Here is a 25,661-nt window from a genome sequence, read left to right on the forward strand (position 1 = left end):
ACCTTCAAAATGTTACTTAAAAACCTATAAAATCATCAGACCATAGTACTAAGTACACAAAGTACTAAGTCTGTTTCTGGTAATATTCAGATTATATTTACTCTGCAGCCCACGTTAACCTGATTTATCTGAATCTGAGAAGTAACTAAAGCTCAAATAAATGTGGAGTAAGCACACAAGATGGAAATAAAAACCTCAAAATAGTACTTAATGTTTTGATAGTAGTAGTATATTACACAGATACTAGTATGATAGTGGTAGTATATTATACAGATACTAGTATGATAGTGGTAGTATATTACACAGATACTAGTATGATAGTGGTAGTATATTACACAGACACTAGTATGATAGTGGTAGTATATTACACAGATACTAGTATGATAGTGGTAGTATATTACACAGACACTAGTATGATAGTGGTAGTATATTACACAGATACTAGTATGATAGTGGTAGTATATTACACAGACACTAGTATGATAGTGGTACTATATTACACAGACACTAGTATGATAGTGGTAGTATATTACACCGACACTAGTATGATAGTGGTAGTATATTACACCGACACTGGTATGATAGTGGTAGTATATTACACAGACACTGGTATGATAGTGGTAGTATATTATACAGACACTAGTATGATAGTGGTAGTATATTACACAGACACTGGTATGATAGTGGTAGTATATTATACCGACACTAGTATGATAGTGGTAGTATGTTACACAGATACTAGTATGATAGTGGTAGTATATTACACAGACACTAGTATGATAGTGGTAGTATATTACACCGACACTAGTATGATAGTGGTAGTATATTACACAGATACTAGTATGATAGTGGTAGTATATTACACAGACACTAGTATGATAGTGGTAGTATATTACACCGACACTAGTATGATAGTGGTAGTATATTACACAGATACTAGTATGATAGTGGTAGTATATTATACAGACACTAGTATGATAGTGGTAGTATTAATTAACACAGATACTAGTATGATAGTGGTAGTATATTATACAGAACTAGTATGATAGTGGTAGTATATTACACAGATCTAGTATGATAGTGGTAGTATATATACAGATACTAGTATGATAGTGGTAGTATATTTACAGACACTAGTATGATAGTTGGTAGTATATTACACAGATACTAGTATGATAGTGGTAGTATATTACACGATACTAGTATGATAGTGGTATATATTACACCGACACTAGTATGATAGTGGTAGTATATTACACAGATACTAGTATGATAGTGGTAGTATATTATACAGACACTAGTATGATAGTGGTAGTATATTACACAGATACTAGTATGATAGTGGTAGTATATTACACACCGACACTAGTATGATAGTGGTAGTATATTAACAAAGATACTAGTATGATAGTTGGTAGTATATTACCAGATACTAGTATGATAGTGGTAGTATATTACACAGATACTAGTATGATAGTGGTAGTATATTACACCGACACTAGTATGATAGTGGTAGTATATTACACCGACACTAGTATGATAGTGGTAGTATATTACACAGATACTAGTATGATAGTGGTAGTATATTACACAGGATACTAGTATGATAGTGGTAGTATATTACACAGATACTAGTATGATCGTGGTAGTATATTACACCGACACTAGTATGATAGTGGTAGTATATTACACCGACACTAGTATGATAGTGGTAGTATATTACACAGATACTAGTATGATAGTGGTAGTATATTACACAGATACTAGTATGATAGTGGTAGTATATTACACCGACACTAGTATGATAGTGGTAGTATATTACACCGACACTAGTATGATAGTGGTAGTATATTACACAGATACTAGTATGATAGTGGTAGTATATTATACAGACACTAGTATGATAGTGGTAGTATATTACACAGATACTAGTATGATAGTGGTAGTATATTACACAGATACTAGTATGATAGTGGTAGTATATTACACAGATACTGTATGATAGTGGTAGTATATTACACCGACACTAGTATGATAGTGGTAGTATATTACACCGACACTAGTATGATAGTGGTAGTATATTACACAGATACTAGTATGATAGTGGTAGTATATTACACAGATACTAGTATGATAGTGGTAGTATATTACACAGATACTAGTATGATAGTGGTAGTATATTACACAGATACTAGTATGATAGTGGTAGTATATTACACAGACACTAGTATGATAGTGGTAGTATATTACACAGATACTAGTATGATAGTGGTAGTATATTACACAGATACTAGTATGATAGTGGTAGTATATTACACCGACACTAGTATGATAGTGGTAGTATATTACACCGACACTAGTATGATAGTGGTAGTATATTACACAGATACTAGTATGATAGTGGTAGTATATTACACAGATACTAGTATGATAGTGGTAGTATATTACACAGATACTAGTATGATAGTGGTAGTATATTACACAGACACTAGTATGATAGTGGTAGTATATTACACCGACACTAGTATGATAGTGGTAGTATATTATACCGACACTAGTATGATAGTGGTAGTATATTACACAGACACTAGTATGATAGTGGTAGTATATTACACAGACACTAGTATGATAGTGGTAGTATATTACACAGATACTAGTATGATAGTGGTAGTATATTACACAGATACTAGTATGATAGTGGTAGTATATTACACAGATACTAGTATGATCTTTCTTCTTCTCTTTTCCCATCAGGGGTCGCCACAGCGAATCATCCTTTTCCACCTCACTCTATCATGAACATCTTCTACCCTAACATTAGCCAACCTCATGTCCTCTGTTATAACATCCATATATCTCCTCTTTGGTCGTCCTCTTGCCCTCCTGCCTGGCAGCTCCATCTCCAACATCCTTCTACCAATATACTCACTATCCCTCCTCTGAACATGTCCGAACCATCTCAGTCTGGCCTCTCTGACTTTGTCGCTAACACAGGCAACGTGAGCCGTCCCTCTGATGTACTCGTTCCTTATTCTGTCTAACCTGGTCACTCCTAAGGAGAACCTCAACATCTTCATCTCTGCTACCTCCATCTCAGCCTCTTGTCTCTGTCTCACTGCTACCGTCTCTAACCCATAGAGCAGAGCTGGTCTCACCACTGTCTTGTACACCTTTCCTTTGAGTCTTGCTGACACTCTTCTGTCACACAACACTCCTGACACTTTCCTCCACCCGCTCCAACCTGCCTGCACTCTCCTCTTCACCTCTTTTCCACACTCCCCATCACACTGAACTGTTGACCCCAAGTACTTAAACTCCTGCACCTTCTTCACCTCAGCCCCCTGTAACCTAACGCTTCTACCTGGATCCCTCTCGTTCAGACACATGTATTCTGTCTTACTACGACTGACCTTCATGCTTCTTCTTTCCAGAGCAAACCTCCACCTCTCCAGCTGTTCCTCCACCTGCTCTCTACTCTCACTGCAAATCACAATGTCACCCGCAAACATCATTGTCCAGGGAGATTCCTGTCTGACCTCATCTTTCAGCCTGTCCATCAGCATAGCAAACAAGAAGGGACTCAAAGCTGATCCTTGGTGTAGTCCCACCTCCACCTTGAACTCCTCTGTCTGACCTACAGCACATCTCACCACCGTCATACTTCTCTCATACATGTCCTGAACTAGTCTGACGTACTTCTCTGCCACTCCCGACGACCTCATACAGTACCACAGCTCCTCCCTCGGCACCCTGTCATACGCCTTCTCTAAATCTACAAAGACACAATGCAGCTCCTTCTGACCATCTCTGTACTTTTCCATCAACATTCTCAAAGCAAAAACAGCATCAGTGGTGCTCTTACGGGGCATGAAACCATACTGCTGCTCACAAATCTCCACCTTCTTCCTAAGCCTGGCTTCCACTACTCTTTCCCACAGCTTCATTGTGTGGCTCATCAACTTTATTCCTCTGTAGTTGCTGCAGTTCTGCGTGTCACCCTTGTTCTTAAAGATCGGAACCAGAACGCTTCTCCTCCATTCCTCAGGCATCTTCTCACTCTCTAGAATCCTATTGAACAAACTGGTTAAAAACTCCACTGCTGTCTCTCCTAAGCACTTCCACACCTCCACAGGTACGTCATCAGGACCAACAGCCTTTCCACTCTTCATCCTTTTCAGAGCCTTCCTGACCTCATCCTTTCCAATCTCTATTTCCTGCTCCACAACATCCACATCTTCCTCCCTTCTTTCCCTGGCATTTTCCTCAGTCCTTTCTACATCCCACTTCCTTCTAGCCAACCTCTTCCTCTGGATGCATGTACTTCCTCATTCCACCACCAAGTGTCTTTACCTTCTTTCCTCTTTCCAGATGACACACCTAGCACCTTCCTACCTGTTTCCCTGATAACCTCTGCTGTGGTTTCCCAGTCATCTGGAAGCTCATCCTGACCACCCAGAACCTGTCTCAACTTCTGTCTGAATTCCTCACAAGTTTCTTCATTCTTTAACTTCCACCACTTGGTCTTCTTTTCTGTCTTCCCTCTCTTCTTCTTCCTGACCTCCAGAGTCATCTTACACACCACCATGCGGTGCTGTCTGGCTACACTCTCTCCTAGTACCACTTTGCAGTCACTAACCTCTCTCAAATGACCTCGTCTACATAGGATGTAGTCCACCTGCGTACTCCTACCTCCACTTCTGTATGTCACTCTGTGTTCCTCTCGCTTCTGGAAGTAAGTGTTGACTACAGCCATTTCCATCCTCTTAGCAAAGTCCACCACCATCTGTCCTTCCAGATTCCTTTCCTTCACACCAAACCTGCCCATCACCTCCTCATCACCTCTGTTGCCCTCACCAACATGCCCATTGAAGTCTGCTCCAACAACAACTCTCTCTCCTCTGGGGATACTCTCTATGACCTCATCAAACTCACTCCAGAATCTCTCCTTCTCTTCTAACTCACAGCCAACCTGTGGCGCATACCCACTGACTACATTCACCATCACCCCTTCAATTTCTAGCTTTAGGCTCATCACCCTGTCTGAGACTCTTTTCACCTCTAGAACATTGTTTACAAACTCCCCCTTCAGGATCACTCCTACCTCGTTTCTCTTCCTATCCACACCATGGTAGAACAGTTTGTATCCTCCTCCGATACTACGTGCCTTGCTGCCCTTCCACCTTGTCTCCTGCACACACAGTACATCTACCTTCCTTCTCTCCATCATGTCTGCCAGCTCTCTGCCTTTCCCTGTCATTGTGCCAACGTTAAGAGTCTGTATTCTCAAACCTATGCTTCTGCCTTACCCTTCTCTCTCTGACCACAAACCCTTCTGCCCCTCCTCTTTCTTCGACCAACAGTAGTCAAATTTCCACCGAGACCCTGTAGGTTAACAGCATCGGTGGCGGTCGTTGTTAACCCGGGCCTCGACCGATCCGGTATGAAAGTCTTGTGGATGATTCGCATGGTTATTTTGGCAATTTTTACGCCGGATGCCCTTCCTGACGCAACGCTCTCTATTTATCCGGGCTTGGGACTGGCACAGAAATCACTGGCTTGCAACCCCTATGGCTAGATTACACAGATACTAGTATGATAGTGGTAGTATATTACACAGACACTAGTATGATAGTGGTAGTATATTACACAGACACTAGTATGATAGTGGTAGTATATTACACAGATACTAGTATGATAGTGGTAGTATATTACACAGATACTAGTATGATAGTGGTAGTATATTACACCGATACTAGTATGATAGTGGTAGTATATTATACAGACACTAGTATGATAGTGGTAGTATATTACACCGATACTAGTATGATAGTGGTAGTATATTACACAGACACTAGTATGATAGTGGTAGTATATTACACAGACACTAGTATGATAGTGGTAGTATATTACACAGATACTAGTATGATAGTGGTAGTATATTACACAGATACTAGTATGATAGTGGTAGTATATTACACAGACACTAGTATGATAGTGGTAGTATATTACACAGACACTAGTATGATAGTGGTAGTATATTACACAGATACTAGTATGATAGTGGTAGTATATTACACAGATACTAGTATGATAGTGGTAGTATATTACACAGACACTAGTATGATAGTGGTAGTATATTATACAGATACTAGTATGATAGTGGTAGTATATTACACAGACACTAGTATGATAGTGGTAGTATATTACACCGACACTAGTATGATAGTGGTAGTATATTACACAGATACTAGTATGATAGTGGTAGTATATTACACAGATACTAGTATGATAGTGGTAGTATATTACACAGACACTAGTATGATAGTGGTAGTATATTACACAGATACTAGTATGATAGTGGTAGTATATTACACAGATACTAGTATGATAGTGGTAGTATATTACACAGACACTAGTATGATAGTGGTAGTATATTACACAGACACTAGTATGATAGTGGTAGTATATTACACAGATACTAGTATGATAGTGGTAGTATATTACACAGATACTAGTATGATAGTGGTAGTATATTACACAGACACTAGTATGATAGTGGTAGTATATTATACAGATACTAGTATGATAGTGGTAGTATATTACACCGACACTAATATGATAGTGGTAGTATATTACACAGATACTAGTATGATAGTGGTAGTATATTACACCGACACTAATATGATAGTGGTAGTATATTACACAGATACTAGTATGATAGTGGTAGTATATTACACAGACACTAGTATGATAGTGGTAGTATATTACACAGACACTAGTATGATAGTGGTAGTATATTACACCGACACTAGTATGATAGTGGTAGTATATTACACAGATACTAGTATGATAGTGGTAGTATATTACACAGACACTAGTATGATAGTGGTAGTATATTATACAGATACTAGTATGATAGTGGTAGTATATTACACAGACACTAGTATGATAGTGGTAGTATATTACACAGACACTAGTATGATAGTGGTAGTATATTATACAGATACTAGTATGATAGTGGTAGTATATTACACCGACACTAGTATGATAGTGGTAGTATATTACACCGACACTAGTATGATAGTGGTAGTATATTACACCGACACTAGTATGATAGTGGTAGTATATTACACCGACACTAGTATGATAGTGGTAGTATATTATACAGATACTAGTATGATAGTGGTAGTATATTACACAGACACTAGTATGATAGTGGTAGTATATTACACCGACACTAGTATGATAGTGGTAGTATATTACACAGATACTAGTATGATAGTGGTAGTATATTACACAGACACTAGTATGATAGTGGTAGTATATTATACAGATACTAGTATGATAGTGGTAGTATATTACACAGACACTAGTATGATAGTGGTAGTATATTACACAGACACTAGTATGATAGTGGTAGTATATTATACAGATACTAGTATGATAGTGGTAGTATATTACACCGACACTAATATGATAGTGGTAGTATATTACACCGACACTAGTATGATAGTGGTAGTATATTACACCGACACTAGTATGATAGTGGTAGTATATTACACCGACACTAGTATGATAGTGGTAGTATATTATACAGATACTAGTATGATAGTGGTAGTATATTACACAGACACTAGTATGATAGTGGTAGTATATTACACAGACACTAGTATGATAGTGGTAGTATATTACACAGACACTAGTATGATAGTGGTAGTATATTACACAGATACTAGTATGATAGTGGTAGTATATTACACAGACACTAGTATGATAGTGGTAGTATATTATACAGATACTAGTATGATAGTGGTAGTATATTACACAGACACTAGTATGATAGTGGTAGTATATTACACAGACACTAGTATGATAGTGGTAGTATATTACACAGACACTAGTATGATAGTGGTAGTATATTATACAGATACTAGTATGATAGTGGTAGTATATTACACCGACACTAGTATGATAGTGGTAGTATATTACACAGATACTAGTATGATAGGTAGTATACTAGTATGATAGTGGTAGTATATTACACAGACACTAGTATGATAGTGGTAGTATATTATACAGATACTAGTATGATAGTGGTAGTATATTATACAGATACTAGTATGATAGTGGTAGTATATTACACAGACACTAGTATGATAGTGGTAGTATATTATACAGATACTAGTATGATAGTGGTAGTATATTATACAGATACTAGTATGATAGTGGTAGTATATTACACCGACACTAGTATGATAGTGGTAGTATATTACACAGATACTAGTATGATAGTGGTAGTATATTACACAGATACTAGTATGATAGTGGTAGTATATTACACAGACACTAGTATGATAGTGGTAGTATATTACACAGATACTAGTATGATAGTGGTAGTATATTATACCGACACTAGTATGATAGTGGTAGTATATTATACAGACACTAGTATGATAGTGGTAGTATATTACACCGACACTAGTATGATAGTGGTAGTATATAATACAGATACTAGTATGATAGTGGTAGTATATTACACCGACACTAGTATGATAGTAGTAATATATTATACAGATACTAGTATGATAGTGGTAGTATATTATACCGACACTAGTATGATAGTGGTAGTATATTATACAGACACTAGTATGATAGTGGTAGTATATTACACAGATACTAGTATGATAGTGGTAGTATATTACACCGACACTAGTATGATAGTGGTAGTATATTATACAGATACTAGTATGATAGTGGTAGTATATTACACCGACACTAGTATGATAGTGGTAGTATATTATACAGACACTAGTATGATAGTGGTAGTATATTACACAGACACTAGTATGATAGTGGTAGTATATTACACAGATACTAGTATGATAGTGGTAGTATATTACACCGACACTAGTATGATAGTGGTAGTATATTACACCGACACTAGTATGATAGTGGTAGTATATTACACAGATACTAGTATGATAGTGGTAGTATATTATACAGACACTAGTATGATAGTGGTAGTATATTACACCGACACTAGTATGATAGTGGTAGTATATTACACCGACACTAGTATGATAGTGGTAGTATATTACACCGACACTAGTATGATAGTGGTAGTATATTATACAGATACTAGTATGATAGTGGTAGTATATTACACCGACACTAGTATGATAGTGGTAGTATATTATACAGATACTAGTATGATAGTGGTAGTATATTGTATACAACTGTAATAATAGAACTTTTTACTATAAAATATCCATCCAGTATATAAACAAGCCCACGCTCACATCAAACCTACATCTACTAAACAGCATTTTAATTATTAATAACAGTAAATTTGAGGGGTCTGAGTCGAAGTGCATGAAAGCATGAGTGTGAACATTCTCCCATCACCTGTTCAGTGTGAAGAACTCACCTGCTGCAGGTCAGTGGCTTGTGAAGCCGGTTGTTAGCGCCACCTCCTGGTCTGCAGAACTGGTTTTGGTTTGTCCACAGCAGAAAAGATCAGCTTTCCACTATCAGCTGATCATCAATGATGACCCCCAGGTTTCTGGCCGTCTTAGCGGGGGACAATCACCGCAGATCCAATGTTAATGCTGATGTTGTGTTGAGTTGAAGGTCTGGCAGGGAAGAATTGGACTTCAGTCTTGGGAATGTTAAGTTGAAGGTGTCTTTTTCTCATCCAGGCAGAGATGTCAGAGAGACAGAGTCATCCGGCAGAAAGGACAGGAAGAGCTGCAGTAAGACTTTCAAACTACTGCAGTAAATGTATTTCAGTAAATGTATTTCAGTGGACACTTTACATCAGCAAGTGTGCCAAAGTGTAGAAGTATAACTATCAGAAAGTACTTGACGGTATAACCCTAAGTAAAAGTACTCATTGATGTGGAGCGATTTTAACCCCTTACGTACCAGAAACAACACATCTGTGTTTTCTGCTGAGAACTATACATAACTAAATAAATGTACTTCACTTAACACTGCTGCTGGTTTTAATACTAGAAAATTCCAAAGCAGCAGATGAATGTATCTTGTCCAAGATAAGTTAAACGTCTAAGGTATTCCAGATATTCCAGGTGGTCCAACAAACGTACCGATCGCACAGACATAAGATGCAGACACAGCGAAATCTGCAATTTGTTCGACTTTATTGAAGAAAACAAAACCATCACAGAGCTATTAGTTGATCAATCAGCCGTCGAGAGCTTTGAGTTTCGTCTTCAGTGCAAAAAGAGGAGAACAGTGTTGTGGATGATGGATGAACTAACGGCTCTCTCTTCTAAAAACAGAAACAACAGAATGAACCAAAAACAGCTGTTTCTTTTTTAAAAGTGGACAAATCTGTTCTGAGCAGCACATGAACCAATCACTGACATGCATTAATTTACTAATGTGTGTGTGTATATATATATATATATATATATATATATATATATATATATATATATATATACACACACACACACACACACACACATTATTTACTGTAACAGTTCTCTCCTCAGTTTAACAGTGAATCCACTCTGGTTTGTGGTTTTTGTTTCGCAGCCCTTCAGAAAGCAGAGAAAAGGGCAAATGAAAGATTTAAAAGCGTTCAAGTTGTAATGGGACAAAATAATGTGAACAAATTGCTGATGAGAGGCCACATGAACAAAAAAATAAAATAAATCAGTTTATTTCCAGCAGTAAGTGAAGAGAAGGTGGATCACATGGCGTATTTCTGAGTCCAGTCCTGAGCTGTCTTGTTGTACCTGCAGGTGTAAGACAGAGGTGGGTCAGTATCACTGGCTGGTAACAGATCTGATAACCATGCCATGCCTGTACACACACCGAGTACTCGTATAAAACCTGCTAGTTAGCTGACAATGACATTGTCAATAGACTTTTAGATGTTTTAATATTATTTAAGATACATGAACATGAAAAAGTATGTGAACCTTGGAATGATCTGGTGTCTACAGGTCAAAAAATGACATGTGATCTTCATCAACGTCACAGTTTAGACAAACACAATGTGCTGAAGATAACAACACGAAGAGCCACCTTTACTGAACCAGTGGAAAAAAGAATGAACCTCTAGGATCCTGATTCCAATGAAAGGAATCAGGAGTTGATCCTGTGCGGATCCGAGACACTGACTTCTAAAAACACTCAAACTCACGAGCAGCCAGGGGTTGGAATCTTTCAGGAAGAACATGCAGCACTACACATGGCTACGGAAAAAGAGAACCGAGTACTAACGGGATAAAAAAAGCCCGGAGGGATGTGGGACCAGGACCTGGACCTGACCCACATGCCAATGTGGAGCACAAATGAATTCCCAGGTTTATCCTAGAGTACAGGATTATTCAGGGTGTCTGTCTGAAAGCTGAAGCTCAGAAGAAGCTGCTGATGTCAATGACTCCCAGAGTCCAGAACTGAACCCAGTAGAGATGCTGTGAAATGACCTCAGGGGAGAATCTGAGCTGAAGCAGGAAGCTGTGCTAACGGATGGGTTCAATAAAAACAGTTGTGTACGTCGAGTTTGTACTTGTGACTCAGATGAAGATTTATCTCTAGTTTATGCAGGAAAACTTTTCACACCAAAGGTTTCACATAGTTCTTCTTAGAACTGTAGGTTCCTGGTCGACACAGACGCTCCAATTGTGCATTTACACTCGGAGCCATGCTTTTGCTGCCAGAAGCCTTGAAAGCAGCGAACAGACAGTGCTCAGCTCTTACCCTCACAGCATGGCATACTTCTCTGTCCACTCCCTGGCTAGTCTGTTATACCTGAGACCAACCAGCAGGACACACTGGTTAAAATCCTCCACCCTCATGTTTTAATGTGCACTTGTTTGGTTCAAGTAAATTAACTTTAGCTCGCACTGAGCAGCAGCCTGCAGAGAACCACTCCTAAACGTTCATCTCGTTTACAGGTGTGTCAGAGAATCCTGAGAGAAGCTGGTCTATGATTTGTGTCCAGACCTCAGTCAACATGCTGTTACGGTCCAGTCCGGCTCCATGAAATTAACAGAATGACCAAGAGTTTAGTTCTACAAAGCCTTTGTTAGTAAGACGGTACCAACCCCTCATTGTACCTAGTTGTCTGTCTGCGTCTCTGTGGACTGTTAAGAGCTAGCTTTGGTAGCCTAGCAAAACCAGTTGTGTGTTATGATGCTTAACCTGACCCCAACATGACCCAAACCTGAACTAGTTATCTCTGCTGCAGAGCTGCATGTTGTCGCGGTGACTCCCTGTTTCTGCTGAAAACTTAAGACCTCTTCACCCCAAACCACCTATTTATGCTCAACAACCTGAACGGATCCTGCACAGTACAGAACAGCTATTTAAACCATTTATTTTAACAGTGTGGTTTATTTTTTAAGCACATAACAGAATAGAATACTTCCTGGATTTTTATTGATGAACAGAACTCACCTAACAGGGTCTGTTTTGTAGATCCGAGCGATCTCTGGCACTAGCGGGTCGTCAGGGTTCGGGTCACATAACAGAGAACAAATGGACAAAAGGACTGCAGACAGAAAACATTCGGCAGGTCAGTGAACGACACACCTGGTGGCTACACGGCCTCATGGTGAATATTTCTGCAGTGTATATGAATAAGTGTTTTCATGGTATCTTCTGATCAGTCCAATAACGAGAATCAAGAACCACCGTGTTTTCTTTGGCAGGTTTTAGATGTATTCTGATCATCCTGTGTACAGACTGATGAATGAAATAAGAAGTTGTAAATATCAAATCGTTTTACTCTTCTCTTGTTTTTTATTATTCACTTGTGCTCGGTCAGAAATTCTTTAATCAAATACTTAATAAACATGAAATTACCACTGCCAAACATTCTGTCGCTTCTCTAGTCTGAGAAGCATCAGCTCAGAAGTTGTTCAAAGCCTTAGTAAAGAAAAGTGTTTCTTACCTTTAGAGATAGTTAATGCTGGAGACCACTGTGATCGCAATATATCCAAACAGATGCTGCCATTACTGTTAATATTAGGGTGATAAATTCTTGTTGTGAAGGCGACCTAAGGAAAAAGACGACAATCTTTCAGACAGGGTGATCAGAAAATCTGCACACAGCAACACACAGCTCCTACAAATGTTTTGACAGGACAAGGCCCATTTATTTGTATTTGGCATCCAAACATGAATAAACGACGGAAATTTCAGCTTCAGCCTGGTGACTGATTTGTTCAAACCTTCCACCGTTTCCCTCTCATGTCAAGTTCTGTGTGTTTTGTATCACAGTTTCGATTCATGCCTCTGTAAATTATAGGACTAAATGTTTCGGTCCATCTCCGAATTCATCCTGCTGCCGCCATCATGACTTGAATCATCAGTGAGATCGGTGATTCTGTTCCAGAATCAGCCATGCAGCCCAGCCCATGACCCTCCCTCCACCATGCTTCAGTCCAGTGGAAACTCAAAATTGTTATATTATTCTATACCTAATGTTCGTGTAAAGCCTCTGAATTCTTTCCCCTTTTACCCACAGAGAAAACTGCTCGCCTGGTTTTCATGTTGTGTCATTTTTAAATGGTACAAGAGAAATAATTTACAGCTATTTATTGTTTTTAGAATTAGTCTCACAGGACAAAGCTAAATAAGTAGAAACAAATAAAGAGTCTTAGGCAAGACCTCCTTACATTTACTCTTGTTTTTGCGTTGTACCTTGTATCTCACTTGTAAGTTCCGTTGGATAAGACGTGTTTACTGTTTTCTGTGTTTAAATGTTTTCCGTGTGTTATTCATTTTTCATTCATAGCATCTCAGCTTTAATTTCATAGATAAGTGTGATCCGATTACAGGAAACAAGGTCGAGCAGGATGACAAAGGCTTTTTAGACATTTATTGTGGCACACAGAGAAAGACCAACCTCCCAACCGCCAGCTGGAGGAGGTTAATGCTGGTTACCAAGGAGGTTAATGCCTGCACCAATAAACTATTTAAACTACTTATTTTAGACTTAAGACAAGCATGTTTGATAAATATTGGGAAGATAGTTTAACTATTTACTGTGGCAAGAAAAACTTAACCCGACATGACCTCAACCCGATTGAAATGCTGTGGAACGATCTTAAGAGAGCCATTCACACCAGACATCCCAAGAATATTGCTGCACTGAAACAGTTTTGTGAAGAGGAGTGGTCCAAAATTACTTCAGATCGTTGTTCAGGTCTGATCTGCAACTACAGGAAACGTTTAATTGAGGTTATTGCTGCCAAAGAAGCGTCATCCAGTTATTAAGTCCAAAGGTTCACATACTTTTTCCAACCTGCACTGTGAATGTTTACATGTTATTTTCAATAAAAACATGAAAACATAATGTTTGTGTACTATTATTTTAAGCTGTGTTTTTCTATTGTTGTGACTTAGATGAAGATCGGAGCACACTTTATGACAAATTAATGCAGAAAACCATGAAATTCCAAAAGGTTCGCAAAGTTTTTCTTGCCACTGTAAATTAATCATTCAGTTAAAATTCGGTTCAACTGTACTCCTAGAATAAGGAAATAAGTTGACATAATTGACTATAACGAATAAACAATCTGTAAAGAACAAGGAGAAATTTCAGAATCTTCACTGTTTTGTCTCTTTTCGAGTTAATGACTGTCGTATATTAAAAAATATATGTACGATGTTTGAGTTTGTTGCTTTTCCATTTGTAATTTTTTAAAAAAGTAATAAAAGTGGCCAACAGGCATCCACCTCTGACAGAGCATTCAGTTCTGCAGATTTTCTAACATCATTATCATTAGTTTCCCCGTCCCAACCTAAATCTAACGATCGATAGATCGATGTGTAAATGCTGAAATGTGTGGAGCAACACAGAAAATGTATCTGAGCAACTCCATGCATGATCACATCCATAGATGTTTTTTAGGTTTTTACAAAAAGGAGGAAAAACTGATTTTATCAACAAACTCAACAGACCAACAGGCTGTTGCAATCACTTAAAATGTTTACAGATTGAAAGATGTTTCTGGGGAGGTTTACTGGTTGAGAAACAGTTTACTGACCTTGGGTGGTTTGAAGGGATAATCTGTAGGGAAATGAATAGTCAGGAAAAATACACCACCCTGATATGGACTGTCAGGCTGCAGTAGGAAAACACAGAGACAGTACAGGTCACACATTTTACACCAACAGCCTTTCGTATTGGTCTTACTGTTGTAACAATCAGGATTTAACTATTTAAGACATCTTGTAAATAGGATCAGAAACTAGGATCAGATAGTAAGAACACTTTTCCAGGATAAATAAGTGTAAGCTGTTTGATACTTACAGGTCCCATAATAGTTGCCTGCCAATGAAACACTGGGAAACAGTGGAAAAAAGAGAATTAGTGAAGCACTTCTCCTCTGTGTCGGCGCACACAGACAGGTTCAATGTCTGCATCTATGTTTAAGGGAAAAGAAAACAAAAAAAAAAACATCTTACTGTCTTCACCGACGGGCCCAGCAGAACACTGAGCTGGAGGATCTCTGGACAGATCGGTTAGCTCCTGGAGATGGAGAGAAAGTAGAATAATAAATAGGAAGGAACATGTAATGTCGGTAAAAATGAATAAAACATACAGAGATTGGTTAGCATCCTCTTATCAATCTCCAATCTCATCTGTAGACACTAGTCATCAACATGTATTTATCATCCAAACGTGAAAATGAAACAAGCTGTTGATAAGACGATGGTGTGTTTGATCAGTTTAGTTTTGTCCACTTCATCTGTCGGTGTGATGAAGTGATTATGTCAGCATTATAACACAATGTTCTTTTATAAGAGACAGCTGAGATACAACAGGAAACATGGAGAGTCAGCTGACACTGTGGTTGCATGTTGGTTTAACCATTCAGCTGCCAGCGTACTCCTTTAAAGACATGTCTCTGTTTACACATGTCAATGAATATCTGACCTACAGTGTGTGATTCAAAGTCTGAGCTTTGGGTTTAAACAATCTCATATGTGCATGAGGTTTAGCTTGTTGTCAGACTGCTCTGGATTTTTGCATTTGCTCTTCTCTTTAGTTTGACGCCACCTGCCATAAACAAATCAAGCTGCTTCCTTCAGCTGCTGATATAACTCAACAAAGGCAGAGCTGAACCCAAGTCTGCAAAACCTGTAAAATTCAGATGTTAGACCTCCTTCAATAACAAGTTAGATCTTTCTGTAATCAGCTGGGTTTATTTCTCAGTGAAGTAAAGGGGCTTTAATCTGTCAACTGCAAAATGATCCATTAAAGGCAATGCCAATGTTTCCATTGAGTTACATTAAACACCACTTCAAACATGTCAGACCAATTTTACATTATGACAAATAAGTATAAAGAATATGAAACGGCTGCAGCTTGTTGAGTCCACAACATCTTGGCTTTTAATGTAGATGTAGTTGGTGCAAACCCAATCTGCTGTTACCCCTGAACGGACTTTACCTGGTACGCAAAAGACCGAGTTATTCCGCTCAGAGAGGACCTGATGGTACAAAGTCTGGGTAATGTGAGCTTGTGTGTGAACACAGCCGGTAATAGTCTCAGTATTCACAGCGAGTGACAGCCATGTCCTTTCTGCAAACTAGCTTTCCTTTATCGAATCGTGCTTTTCTTTGGGAAACTGGAGTTGATTACTTAAAGCATTGTTTCTAATGACTTGACTCTACTGTAAATAAAACAGTTGATACCAGTGTACCTTTTGTGTTGCGTTGTTCCTTCTGCACACTACACACAGCGACCACCCCCCGAACGCCAAAATCAAACAGACTATTTCTCGATGTGAGAATGTATGTCACCCGGACTTTCTTCTGCAGTGTGCTGCATGTGTGAACGCACAACGCCCAGACCTGATGCTCCGGAGATAGTCTGGAGTGCATATGTGACAACGGCTGCAGACTGATGCTCTTGATGTTAACACAGAACTGTACTGTATGAGGCCAGATGTTTCCTGTTTCTTTCTTTCTTTACTTTCCATGTGACTCCAATGTTTTTTTACCAAAGGATCGTAATTTCCATGTCTGCTGCTTTGAATTACATTCAGCAGGTTTTTAACTAGCTCTGAATGTCATTTTGTCAGTTCCCTGCATCAGGCAGATAAAAGAAGCTAAAACAAGTTGGTTCAGAAAACACAGAACCAATGTACTATAGCTAGTACTTTGGTGGCTTAAAGACCAAGTAAAGAAGAAGGCTCTTTATAGGCCTACTATGACAGGTTAAAGACATTTTTAAAAGACTGAACAAGGGTCAGTACACAAAGACACAACTTGATATAAAAGTACATACAGTTCAGCTCAAATATTTTTTACTAGTGACTGACAAATCAAGGCATCTGAAGATTTCACCTTCGGTTGTGTGTAATACACAAAACGAATAATCAGTTCAGAAAATCAATATGAAAGTAATCAATAAGTACAATAACAGCTTGTTGCATCTCTCAGATTATGTTGTATTTCTACGTCACATTAAACTATTATAAAACAGAAAACGTATATTTAAAAATGGCATTAGTCAACAGTAGCTGCAGACAGACGTTACTATAAGGAACAATGTCTGTTTTTCTAGGCAGAACTTTGGCCTGAAACAAGCACAGCTCAGCCGTGAATCTGAGGTTTTAGCTCCCATGTGAATGCAGCATTAAAAACACACAGGCCAGTATTGATGTGTAAGCAGCAGCTCTATTTTTACTCTGCGAGTTCTACGGACACAAGACTCGGGAGGCCAGATCAGGATATAGCTGCAGGGGGAGAAACACACTGCTGCTTACAGGACGAGGGGGTTTGTATTTCCAGCCTGAGGCCAAACTGGTTCTGTGTTTGTTGGTATGTGACATATGGGCCCGGCACACACAGCTCATCTTTCAGGTCTTACTGAGTCAGGAGGGGAGAAGAAAGTGGAGCAGCAACGAGGCTTTTTAAGATCCGGCCGGTCAGGAATTCAGACACTGACTGTGACAGAAGCAGCTGGAAGAGCAAACATTACCCCTGGTTTAAAGGACACTTCAACTGCGTACCACATGACAAAACTGCGATGTGCTCACTGAAGTGAATCTGAAGCGATAAAATATGATCTTTTTGCACGATAATGCGATTCGGTCTGGAAAATTCAGTGTAACATTTTCTTAAACGGCAAGATAAATCTACAATTTTCTAATGTTTCTATCAATTGTCTGGTTTTTACAGCTGTGTTTGGCACATAGTGCAGTAATAATCAATCAATGTTGTTAGGATCCATTGATGGATTGCTGAAATCAACAGGCTCAGGCAACACAAAGTCACAAAAAACAACAAGGTAGAGGCACAAAGGAATACAGGGAAGAAAAAAGTAGATGAAAAGAAGCAGCAGAGATGCAAAGCAATGCCACATTATGGCAAAAGGGACTCTGGATGACCACGAAGTGCGAAATGACTCCGAGGGGAGAAACTGCCACAAGGAGACATTTAATTACTACAAATGACAGAGGTGCAGGAGCCCTATAGGACTCACCTGCTGCACCTGATAAATGCCAGGAAATCGAACCCTCTAACATTAAAACCTTTGTTCATTTAAGTTATGCTGCAGTCAAGTTGACAGGTAACAGGTTTTAAGATTTTATAGTGCTCACATTATCTGCAGACCTGCAGATACCAGTGTTACCAGTGTTACCAGCTCCCAGACTGTCTCAGAAACCAGTGCCAAAAGTCATTTAAATCCAGGTTTACTGACTGTGAACTTTAAAAGAGAAAGTTCAAGGTGGGAACAGCTGAGACTGAAACTGGAAACCGACTGTGTCCGTGCAGCGGAGGCAGGTTAACCAGCTATTTTAATGTCCAGAAGGGAAAATGAAGCGTCAGGCCTGTCAGGGCTGAGGCTAAAGCTAACATCAGGTCACTAAACTGAACCTTTGTTTGATTTGAGGACCCCCGCCGAGCAGGACGGGGTTTCGGCTAAATAATGCTTATAAGCACCGATGATAAATATCACTAGAAGACTCGGACAACCGGTACAAAGGTCCGGTCGAAGCTGACGTCTTGAACCGAACCACATCAACAATTTATCGGCTTTATGTCAAATCCACAGCAGCGGTTGAGAACAAGCTAAGGCCGCTAGCTAGCGAGCTACGTTCACACAGACATCGGTTTTAAGCTAAAATACCTGGACTGAAATGTGACAAAAATGGTTGTTGTTACCTTGGAAATTCGTTTTAAAGCCATTGTGTCTGTGTGAAGGGACCGGCTGTCGAGGAGGTGGAGGAGGTGGAGGAGGAGGAGGAGGGCAGGCCAGCTAGGTGACGCTAACTAACTAGCATCGAGGACTTTGCTAGCTTTTGTGGCGCTAAGCTAAGCTAGCGGGGCTACACCTACACCGGTTAAACTAAAACAATATCCTTTAAATCCCGTCGTATCCACCGACTATTACCCAGTCTGTCTGACTGGAAACTCTCCTGCAGGCTGCCACTCAAATAACGGAGCGGACCGACCGCAGCAGCTCAAAATGTCTTCCGTTACACACAGCTGCCAAGCACCGGGAGCAGGAGGTCTCACTCTGACTCTGTTTCAGGACAACAAACCGTCACCAACAACATGGAGGCAGCACGGCGGCTCCAAGCTCCTATAGGGCCCGGGGAACAGGGGCCCCTCATGCTGTCACCACTGTTGAGTCAAATGTAATTCTTACCTTAATTAAATTTTATTCAGTGTAGGAATTTTTATATTTTTGTCTGCTGTAGTCGTTGCTGTGTTCACGTCCTGTCATTAAAACCACCAGCAGCCCAGTGGAGATTTAAGATTCAAGATTTAAAAAACGTTATTAATGGGGAAATAGTTTTACCTCGGTACAGTAGTTCTCAACACAGACAGAAAGAAAAGATCCACACCAACAAAAAATACAGAATAACATCAATACAGAAAACTTAATATATACACAGAATATGTGAGATGAATGAAAACGGGTCAATAATTATAGTCCAGGATGGAATGAGATTGGTGGTCTCAGGTAGAAAGGACCTCCTGTGGTTCTCTGTGGACTTGATGTTGATCAGTCTCCGGGTGAACGTGCTCCTCTGTCCAGCAGCACATTGTGTGGTGGGTGGGAGGGATTGTCCAGGACTGAGAGGAGTTTAGACAGCATCCTCCTCTCAGCTACAACATGTAGAGGGTCCAGCTCCACCCCCAGAACAGAGCCAGCCCTCCGGATCAGTCTGTTCAGTCTGTTAGTGTCTGACACCTTCATGTTGCCGCCTCAGCAGACCACAGCATAGAAGATGACACTGGAACCACAGACTCATAGAACATCATCAGCATGGTGCTGCAGACGTTGAAGGACCTGAGCCTTGAAGTACATCCGGCTCTGAGCCTTTATGTACAATGCTGATGAGTTCTTAGTTCAGTCCAGTTTGTTGTCCAAGTACACTCCCAGGTATTTGTACTCGGTCACGACTTCCACCCCCCCGTATAGTGAGAGAGATATCACGGGATTCCCAGATTTCCTGAAGTCCATCACCAGCTCCTTTGTTTTGTTGATGTTCAGTTGCAGATGGTTGAGTCCACACCAGTCAACAAAACTGTCCACCACTCCACGGTACTCCGTGACATCTCCACCCTTAATACATCCTACAACTGCAGAGTCATCAGAGAACTTCTGAAGATGACAGGACTCTGAGTTGTACCTGAAGTCTGAGGTGTACAGGGTGAAGAGGAATGGAGACAGAACTGTCCCCTGTGGAGCACCTGTGCTACAGATCACAGTGTCAGACACACAGTTCTGCAGGCGGATGTACTGCGGGCGGTCGGTGAGGTAGTCCATGATCCAGGAAATCAGGGGAGTGTTGACCTGCATGTTTTTTAATTTCTCTCCCAGCAGTGCAGGCCGGATGGTGTTGAATGCTCTGAAGAAATCAAAAAACATGATCCTCACTAAGCCCCCAGGCTTGTCCAGGTGGGTGTAGGTGTGATGGAGCAGATGTATGATGCCGTCATCCACTCCAACTTGGGGTTGATAGGAAAACTGGAGGGGATCAAGTGAGGGTTTGACCAGAGGTTGGAGGGACTCCAGGATCAGCCTCTCAAAAGCCTTCATGATGTGTGATGTCAGAGCCACAGGTCTGAAGTCATTGAGGACTCTGGGACGTGGCGTCTTATTCACTGGAACCAGGCACGACTTTTTCCACCCTAGAGGAACTCTCTCCAGGTGCAGGCTGAGGTTGAAGATGTGTTGGAGAACACCACATAGCTGAGGAGCACAGGCTTTCAGCACCCTTGGGCTGACTCCATCAGGACCTGCTGCTTTTGTGGGGTGAAGCCTGTTCAGCTCTCTTCTCACCTGCTCAGCTGAGATTGTTAGGGTGGTGGCTGAGTCGTGTGGGGGAGGGACTGAGGAGCGGATAGTGAACTGAAGTGGGCTCTGTGGGTCATCCTGGAATCAATTGAAAAAATTATTTAATTCGTTGGCTTGGTCCACTGTCCCCACAGTCTCCTGGCTGCTGGACTTGTAGCCAGTGATGGTCCTCATGCCCCTCCAAACCTCCCCGGTGTTGTTCTGTTGAAGGCGTTGTTCCAGTTTTTTCCTCTAAGCCTCCTTCCCCTCCCTGATCTTGACAGACAGCAGTCTCTGGACCCTCCTCGCTGCCTCCCTGTCTCCTGATCTGAATGCCTTCTTTTTGTCATTCAGGCTTTGATGTCCTGACCCAGGGCTTATTGTTTGGGAAGCAGTAAATGGTTTTTGTAGGTACCTGGGTGTCCACACAGAAATTGATGTAGTCAGAGATGCAGTCTGTCAGTCCATCGATGTCCTCACCGTGAGGGTCACAGAGAGTCTTCCAGTCTGTCTCTTCAGGATCAGGTTATTCTGATATTACATTATCTCTGACCTGGCAGAGTGAATTGAACAGAACAGATTACATATTTTGATTAATATGCTGAAACGTTATAATCTGTATTTTTACATTTCATTAAACTAACTTAGCAGCAGCAGCAGCAGCAGCAGCAGTGAAACAACATTACAACAGATGATGCCACGGTTTTACTGGTTTTATGCTTTGAAATGGGATCTGACCTTCACCAGAGTCACAAACATAAACCAATACTGATAGTTGACAAAACACAAACAGTTCTGATCCTTCATATGAAAAGTGTTTTAATAACTGGTTCAACCTTTTGGCAGCAAGAACTTCAACAAACTCTTCCTGTAGCTGTGGATTAGACCATAACATCGTTCAGGAGGAACTTTGGACCAGTCTTCCTCTGCTTCAGCTCAGACAGAATCTCAGGACGCCTGGTGTTAACGGTTCAACAACAACAACCCTGTTGGGTTGAAGGTCCATGCATTTGTTACTTCCAGACTGGACTATTGTAATTCATTATTAATGGGATGTCCCAATAACTCATTAAAGAGCCCCCAGTTAATCCAAAATGCTGCAGCCGGAGTTCTGACTGGAATTAGCAAGAGAGATCATATTTCTCCAACGTTAGCTTCTCTCCATTGGCTCCCTGTTAAATTCAGAATTGAATTTAAAATTCTTCTCCTCACTTATAAATCCCTTAATAATCAGGCTCCATCTTATCTTAAAGACCTCATAGTTCCATATCTTCCAAGCAGAACTCTCTGTTCTCAGACTGCAGGTTTACTTGTGGTTCCTAGAGTTTCCAAATGTAGAATGGGAGGCAGAGCCTTTAGCTACCAAGCCCCTCTCCTGTGGAACCAGCTCCCAGTTCAGGTTCTGGAGGCAGACACCCTCTCCACATTTAAGACTAGACTTCAAACTTTCCTTTTTTATAAATCTTATAGTTAGAGATGGATCAGGTGACTCTGAACCATCTCTTAGTTCTGCTGCTATAGGTTAGTCTGCTGTGGGACCTCTACTGATACACTGAGCTCCTCTCCTCTGTCTCCTGGTGCTGCTCAGTGGGGTTGTTGGGTTTTTTATATAATTCAGTATGAAGGTATACTGTGTACGGTCTTAAACCTTAAACATTGTAAAGAATCTTCAGATGACATCTGGTGTGATTTGGAGCTATACACATAAAAACTGAATTGAATTGAAAAATTGTTGCAAAAATAAACTGAATTAGAAAAATAAAAATTCATAAGACCAAGTGGAGTCACAGATCAGAAGAAACGTTCGTTGCTATTGTGTCAGTAAGAAGTTAATTTATTGAAGGTGTAGACCTGGATCCGGAGTGAAAGTTTGTTGAATACAACTTAACCCACTTCAGATGAGCAGACGGATGTTTCAGGAACAACAGGAAGCTGCTCTTCATCCTCCATCAGCAGTGAGCCAGCTCAGAGGGGACATGCGGGGGACAGGTAGGGGATGTAGCTTTAGCATCTGATTAGGGACAAGTTATGTGAAGTTACTGAACACACACACACACACACACTTCTGCATCCAGGAGAACTCACCCTTCTAGAGGAGATCCATCGCAGTAATTGTAAGAAGAGGCTCGTTGAATGGTCACGAGTCTAGTGACATCATTTATTTCATTATTGAGTGATAGATGACAACCAGGAAGTGCTCATGGAAAATACTTAACAATAAACATTTTACCCTCATAGTGTTACCTACTAACTCCAGATTGGGCCTTTAATAGAAACGCAATGTCTTAATCCAGGTGTTGTGGATTAAGTGTAATGTGCAGTTCTTTCCACTGGATGGTGCTGTTTACCTTAACATATTCAATGACCCCCCCACCCCCGCTCTCTGATTCATTTTAATTTCTCCCAGTACTACTACTAGTACTACTACTAATACTACTACTAGTACTACTATCAGTACTACTACTAGGTCGTTGTCTTGTTCTGACAGTGAACAAGACAATATTACCACTGTTACTGCTGCTTCAGATATTCTATTTTATTCTACTTTATTCTACTTTTTTACCACTGTTACTGCTGCTTCAGATATTCTACTTTATTCTACTTTATTCTACTTTATTACCACTGTTACTGCTGCTTCAGATATTCTATTTTATTCTACTTTATTCTACTTTATTACCACTGTTACTGCTGCTTCAGATATTCTACTTTATTCTACTTTATTCTACTTTTTTACCACTGTTACTGCTGCTTCAGATATTCTATTTTATTCTACTTTATTCTACTTTTTTACCACTGTTACTGCTGCTTCAGATATTCTACTTTATTCTACTTTATTCTACTTTATTACCACTGTTACTGCTGCTTCAGATATTCTACTTTATTCTACTTTATTCATTATTACCACTGATACTGCTGCTTCAGATATTCTATTTTATTCTACTTTATTCATTATTACCACTGTTACTGCTGCTTCAGATATTCTATTTTATTCTACTTTATTACCACTGTTACTGCTGCTTCAGATATTCTATTTTATTCTACTTTATTACCACTGTTACTGCTGCTTCAGATATTCTACTTTATTCTACTTTATTCATTATTACCACTGTTACTGCTGCTTCGGATATTCTACTTTATTCTACTTTATTCATTATTACCACTGTTACTGCTGCTTCGGATATTCTACTTTATTCTACTTTATTCATTATTACCACTGTTACTGCTGCTTCAGATATTCTACTTTATTCTACTTTATTCTACTTTTTTACCACTGTTACTGCTGCTTCAGATATTCTATTTTATTCTACTTTATTCTACTTCATTCTACTTTATTCTACTTTATCACCACTGTTACTGCTGCTTCAGATATTCTATTTTATTCTACTTTATTCTACTTTTTTACCACTGTTACTGCTGCTTCAGATATTCTCTTTTATTCTACTTTATTCTACTTCATTCTACTTTATTCTACTTTATCACCACTGTTACTGCTGCCTCAGATATTCTACTTTATTCTACTTTATTCATTATTACCACTGTTACTGCTGCTTCAGATATTCTACTTTATTCTACTTTATTTTACTCTTACTGCTGCAGCTCTCCAACTCTCTCTGTTGATGAATATGTGTTTTTATTTTGAAGTTGAGGACAAAAGGTCCAAAGTTACATTTTTAGGAATTTGAAGTTTCTGCAGGAGAAATCAAATCGACCACCAGCATTCTTACTGTATTCTAGTTATTTTATATTATTATTAATGTCATTCACTGTGTTGGTGTTTCATGTTCGTGGTTGTAAATTAATCAAATACCAAAGTAATTCTGCAGAAAAGTCAAAAACAATGTGGTTCTGACCCGCAGTACCAGACTTGTCCATGTTGGGGCGTCCTGACCCTGCAGGCTTATTTTCAGCCGTTCTGTCTCAGAAGAATGAATCAAGTCACTTCTTTAATTTAGGAACTGTAAAATAAAAAATACAGCTGCTGATGTTTCGGTCTTTCTACTGTTCACAGAGTTCCTTGAAGATCCTTGTAGGAAGTTTCTGCTTCTAATAGAGAACCCCGTTCTGATACTAGGCCCACATTAAAATGAAATTCTTACAGTTACAGTCATTTAAAAAGGAATTAAATTAAACATATTTCTAATTAAACCTCTGAATCCTGGAGGATTTCAGGACGGTTCTGAAGTAGCTTCAACGAGCATGTGATTCAGGTCAGGGACAATTGAAGGAGGTTCTGGTTGTTTTAGTGGATTCTAATGCTTTAGAAGAGGATTGAAGGAGTTCTGAGGGAGGTTCTTGGAATATTCACATAGTTCTACAAGATCCAAGGGAGGTTCCAGCAGACTCCTGAGGCTCTCAGGTGCTCTGGGAGGTTCCA

The 25,661-nt window shown here is 39.7% G+C and overlaps 1 protein-coding gene across 1 annotated transcript; it reads right to left on the reverse strand.

Annotated features, from left to right (window-relative positions):
* Positions 1-10,138: 10,138 nt before the first annotated feature.
* On the reverse strand, positions 10,139-19,514 carry LOC113150878 (ubiquitin-conjugating enzyme E2 2-like). Its single transcript, XM_026343623.2, has 7 exons — positions 19,162-19,514; positions 15,451-15,514; positions 15,296-15,327; positions 15,030-15,107; positions 12,929-13,034; positions 12,433-12,526; positions 10,139-10,763 (listed from the first exon to the last, which is right to left on the reverse strand). The coding sequence occupies exons 1-7, from the start codon at positions 19,183-19,185 to the stop codon at positions 10,718-10,720; spliced, it is 444 nt and encodes a 147-aa protein (XP_026199408.1). The 5' UTR covers positions 19,186-19,514; the 3' UTR covers positions 10,139-10,717.
* Between the last annotated feature and the right edge of the window lie 6,147 nt (positions 19,515-25,661).

This window comes from Anabas testudineus, chromosome 9 (genome assembly GCF_900324465.2).
Source record: "Anabas testudineus chromosome 9, fAnaTes1.2, whole genome shotgun sequence".
In the NCBI taxonomy this organism is placed as follows: domain Eukaryota; kingdom Metazoa; phylum Chordata; class Actinopteri; order Anabantiformes; family Anabantidae; genus Anabas; species Anabas testudineus.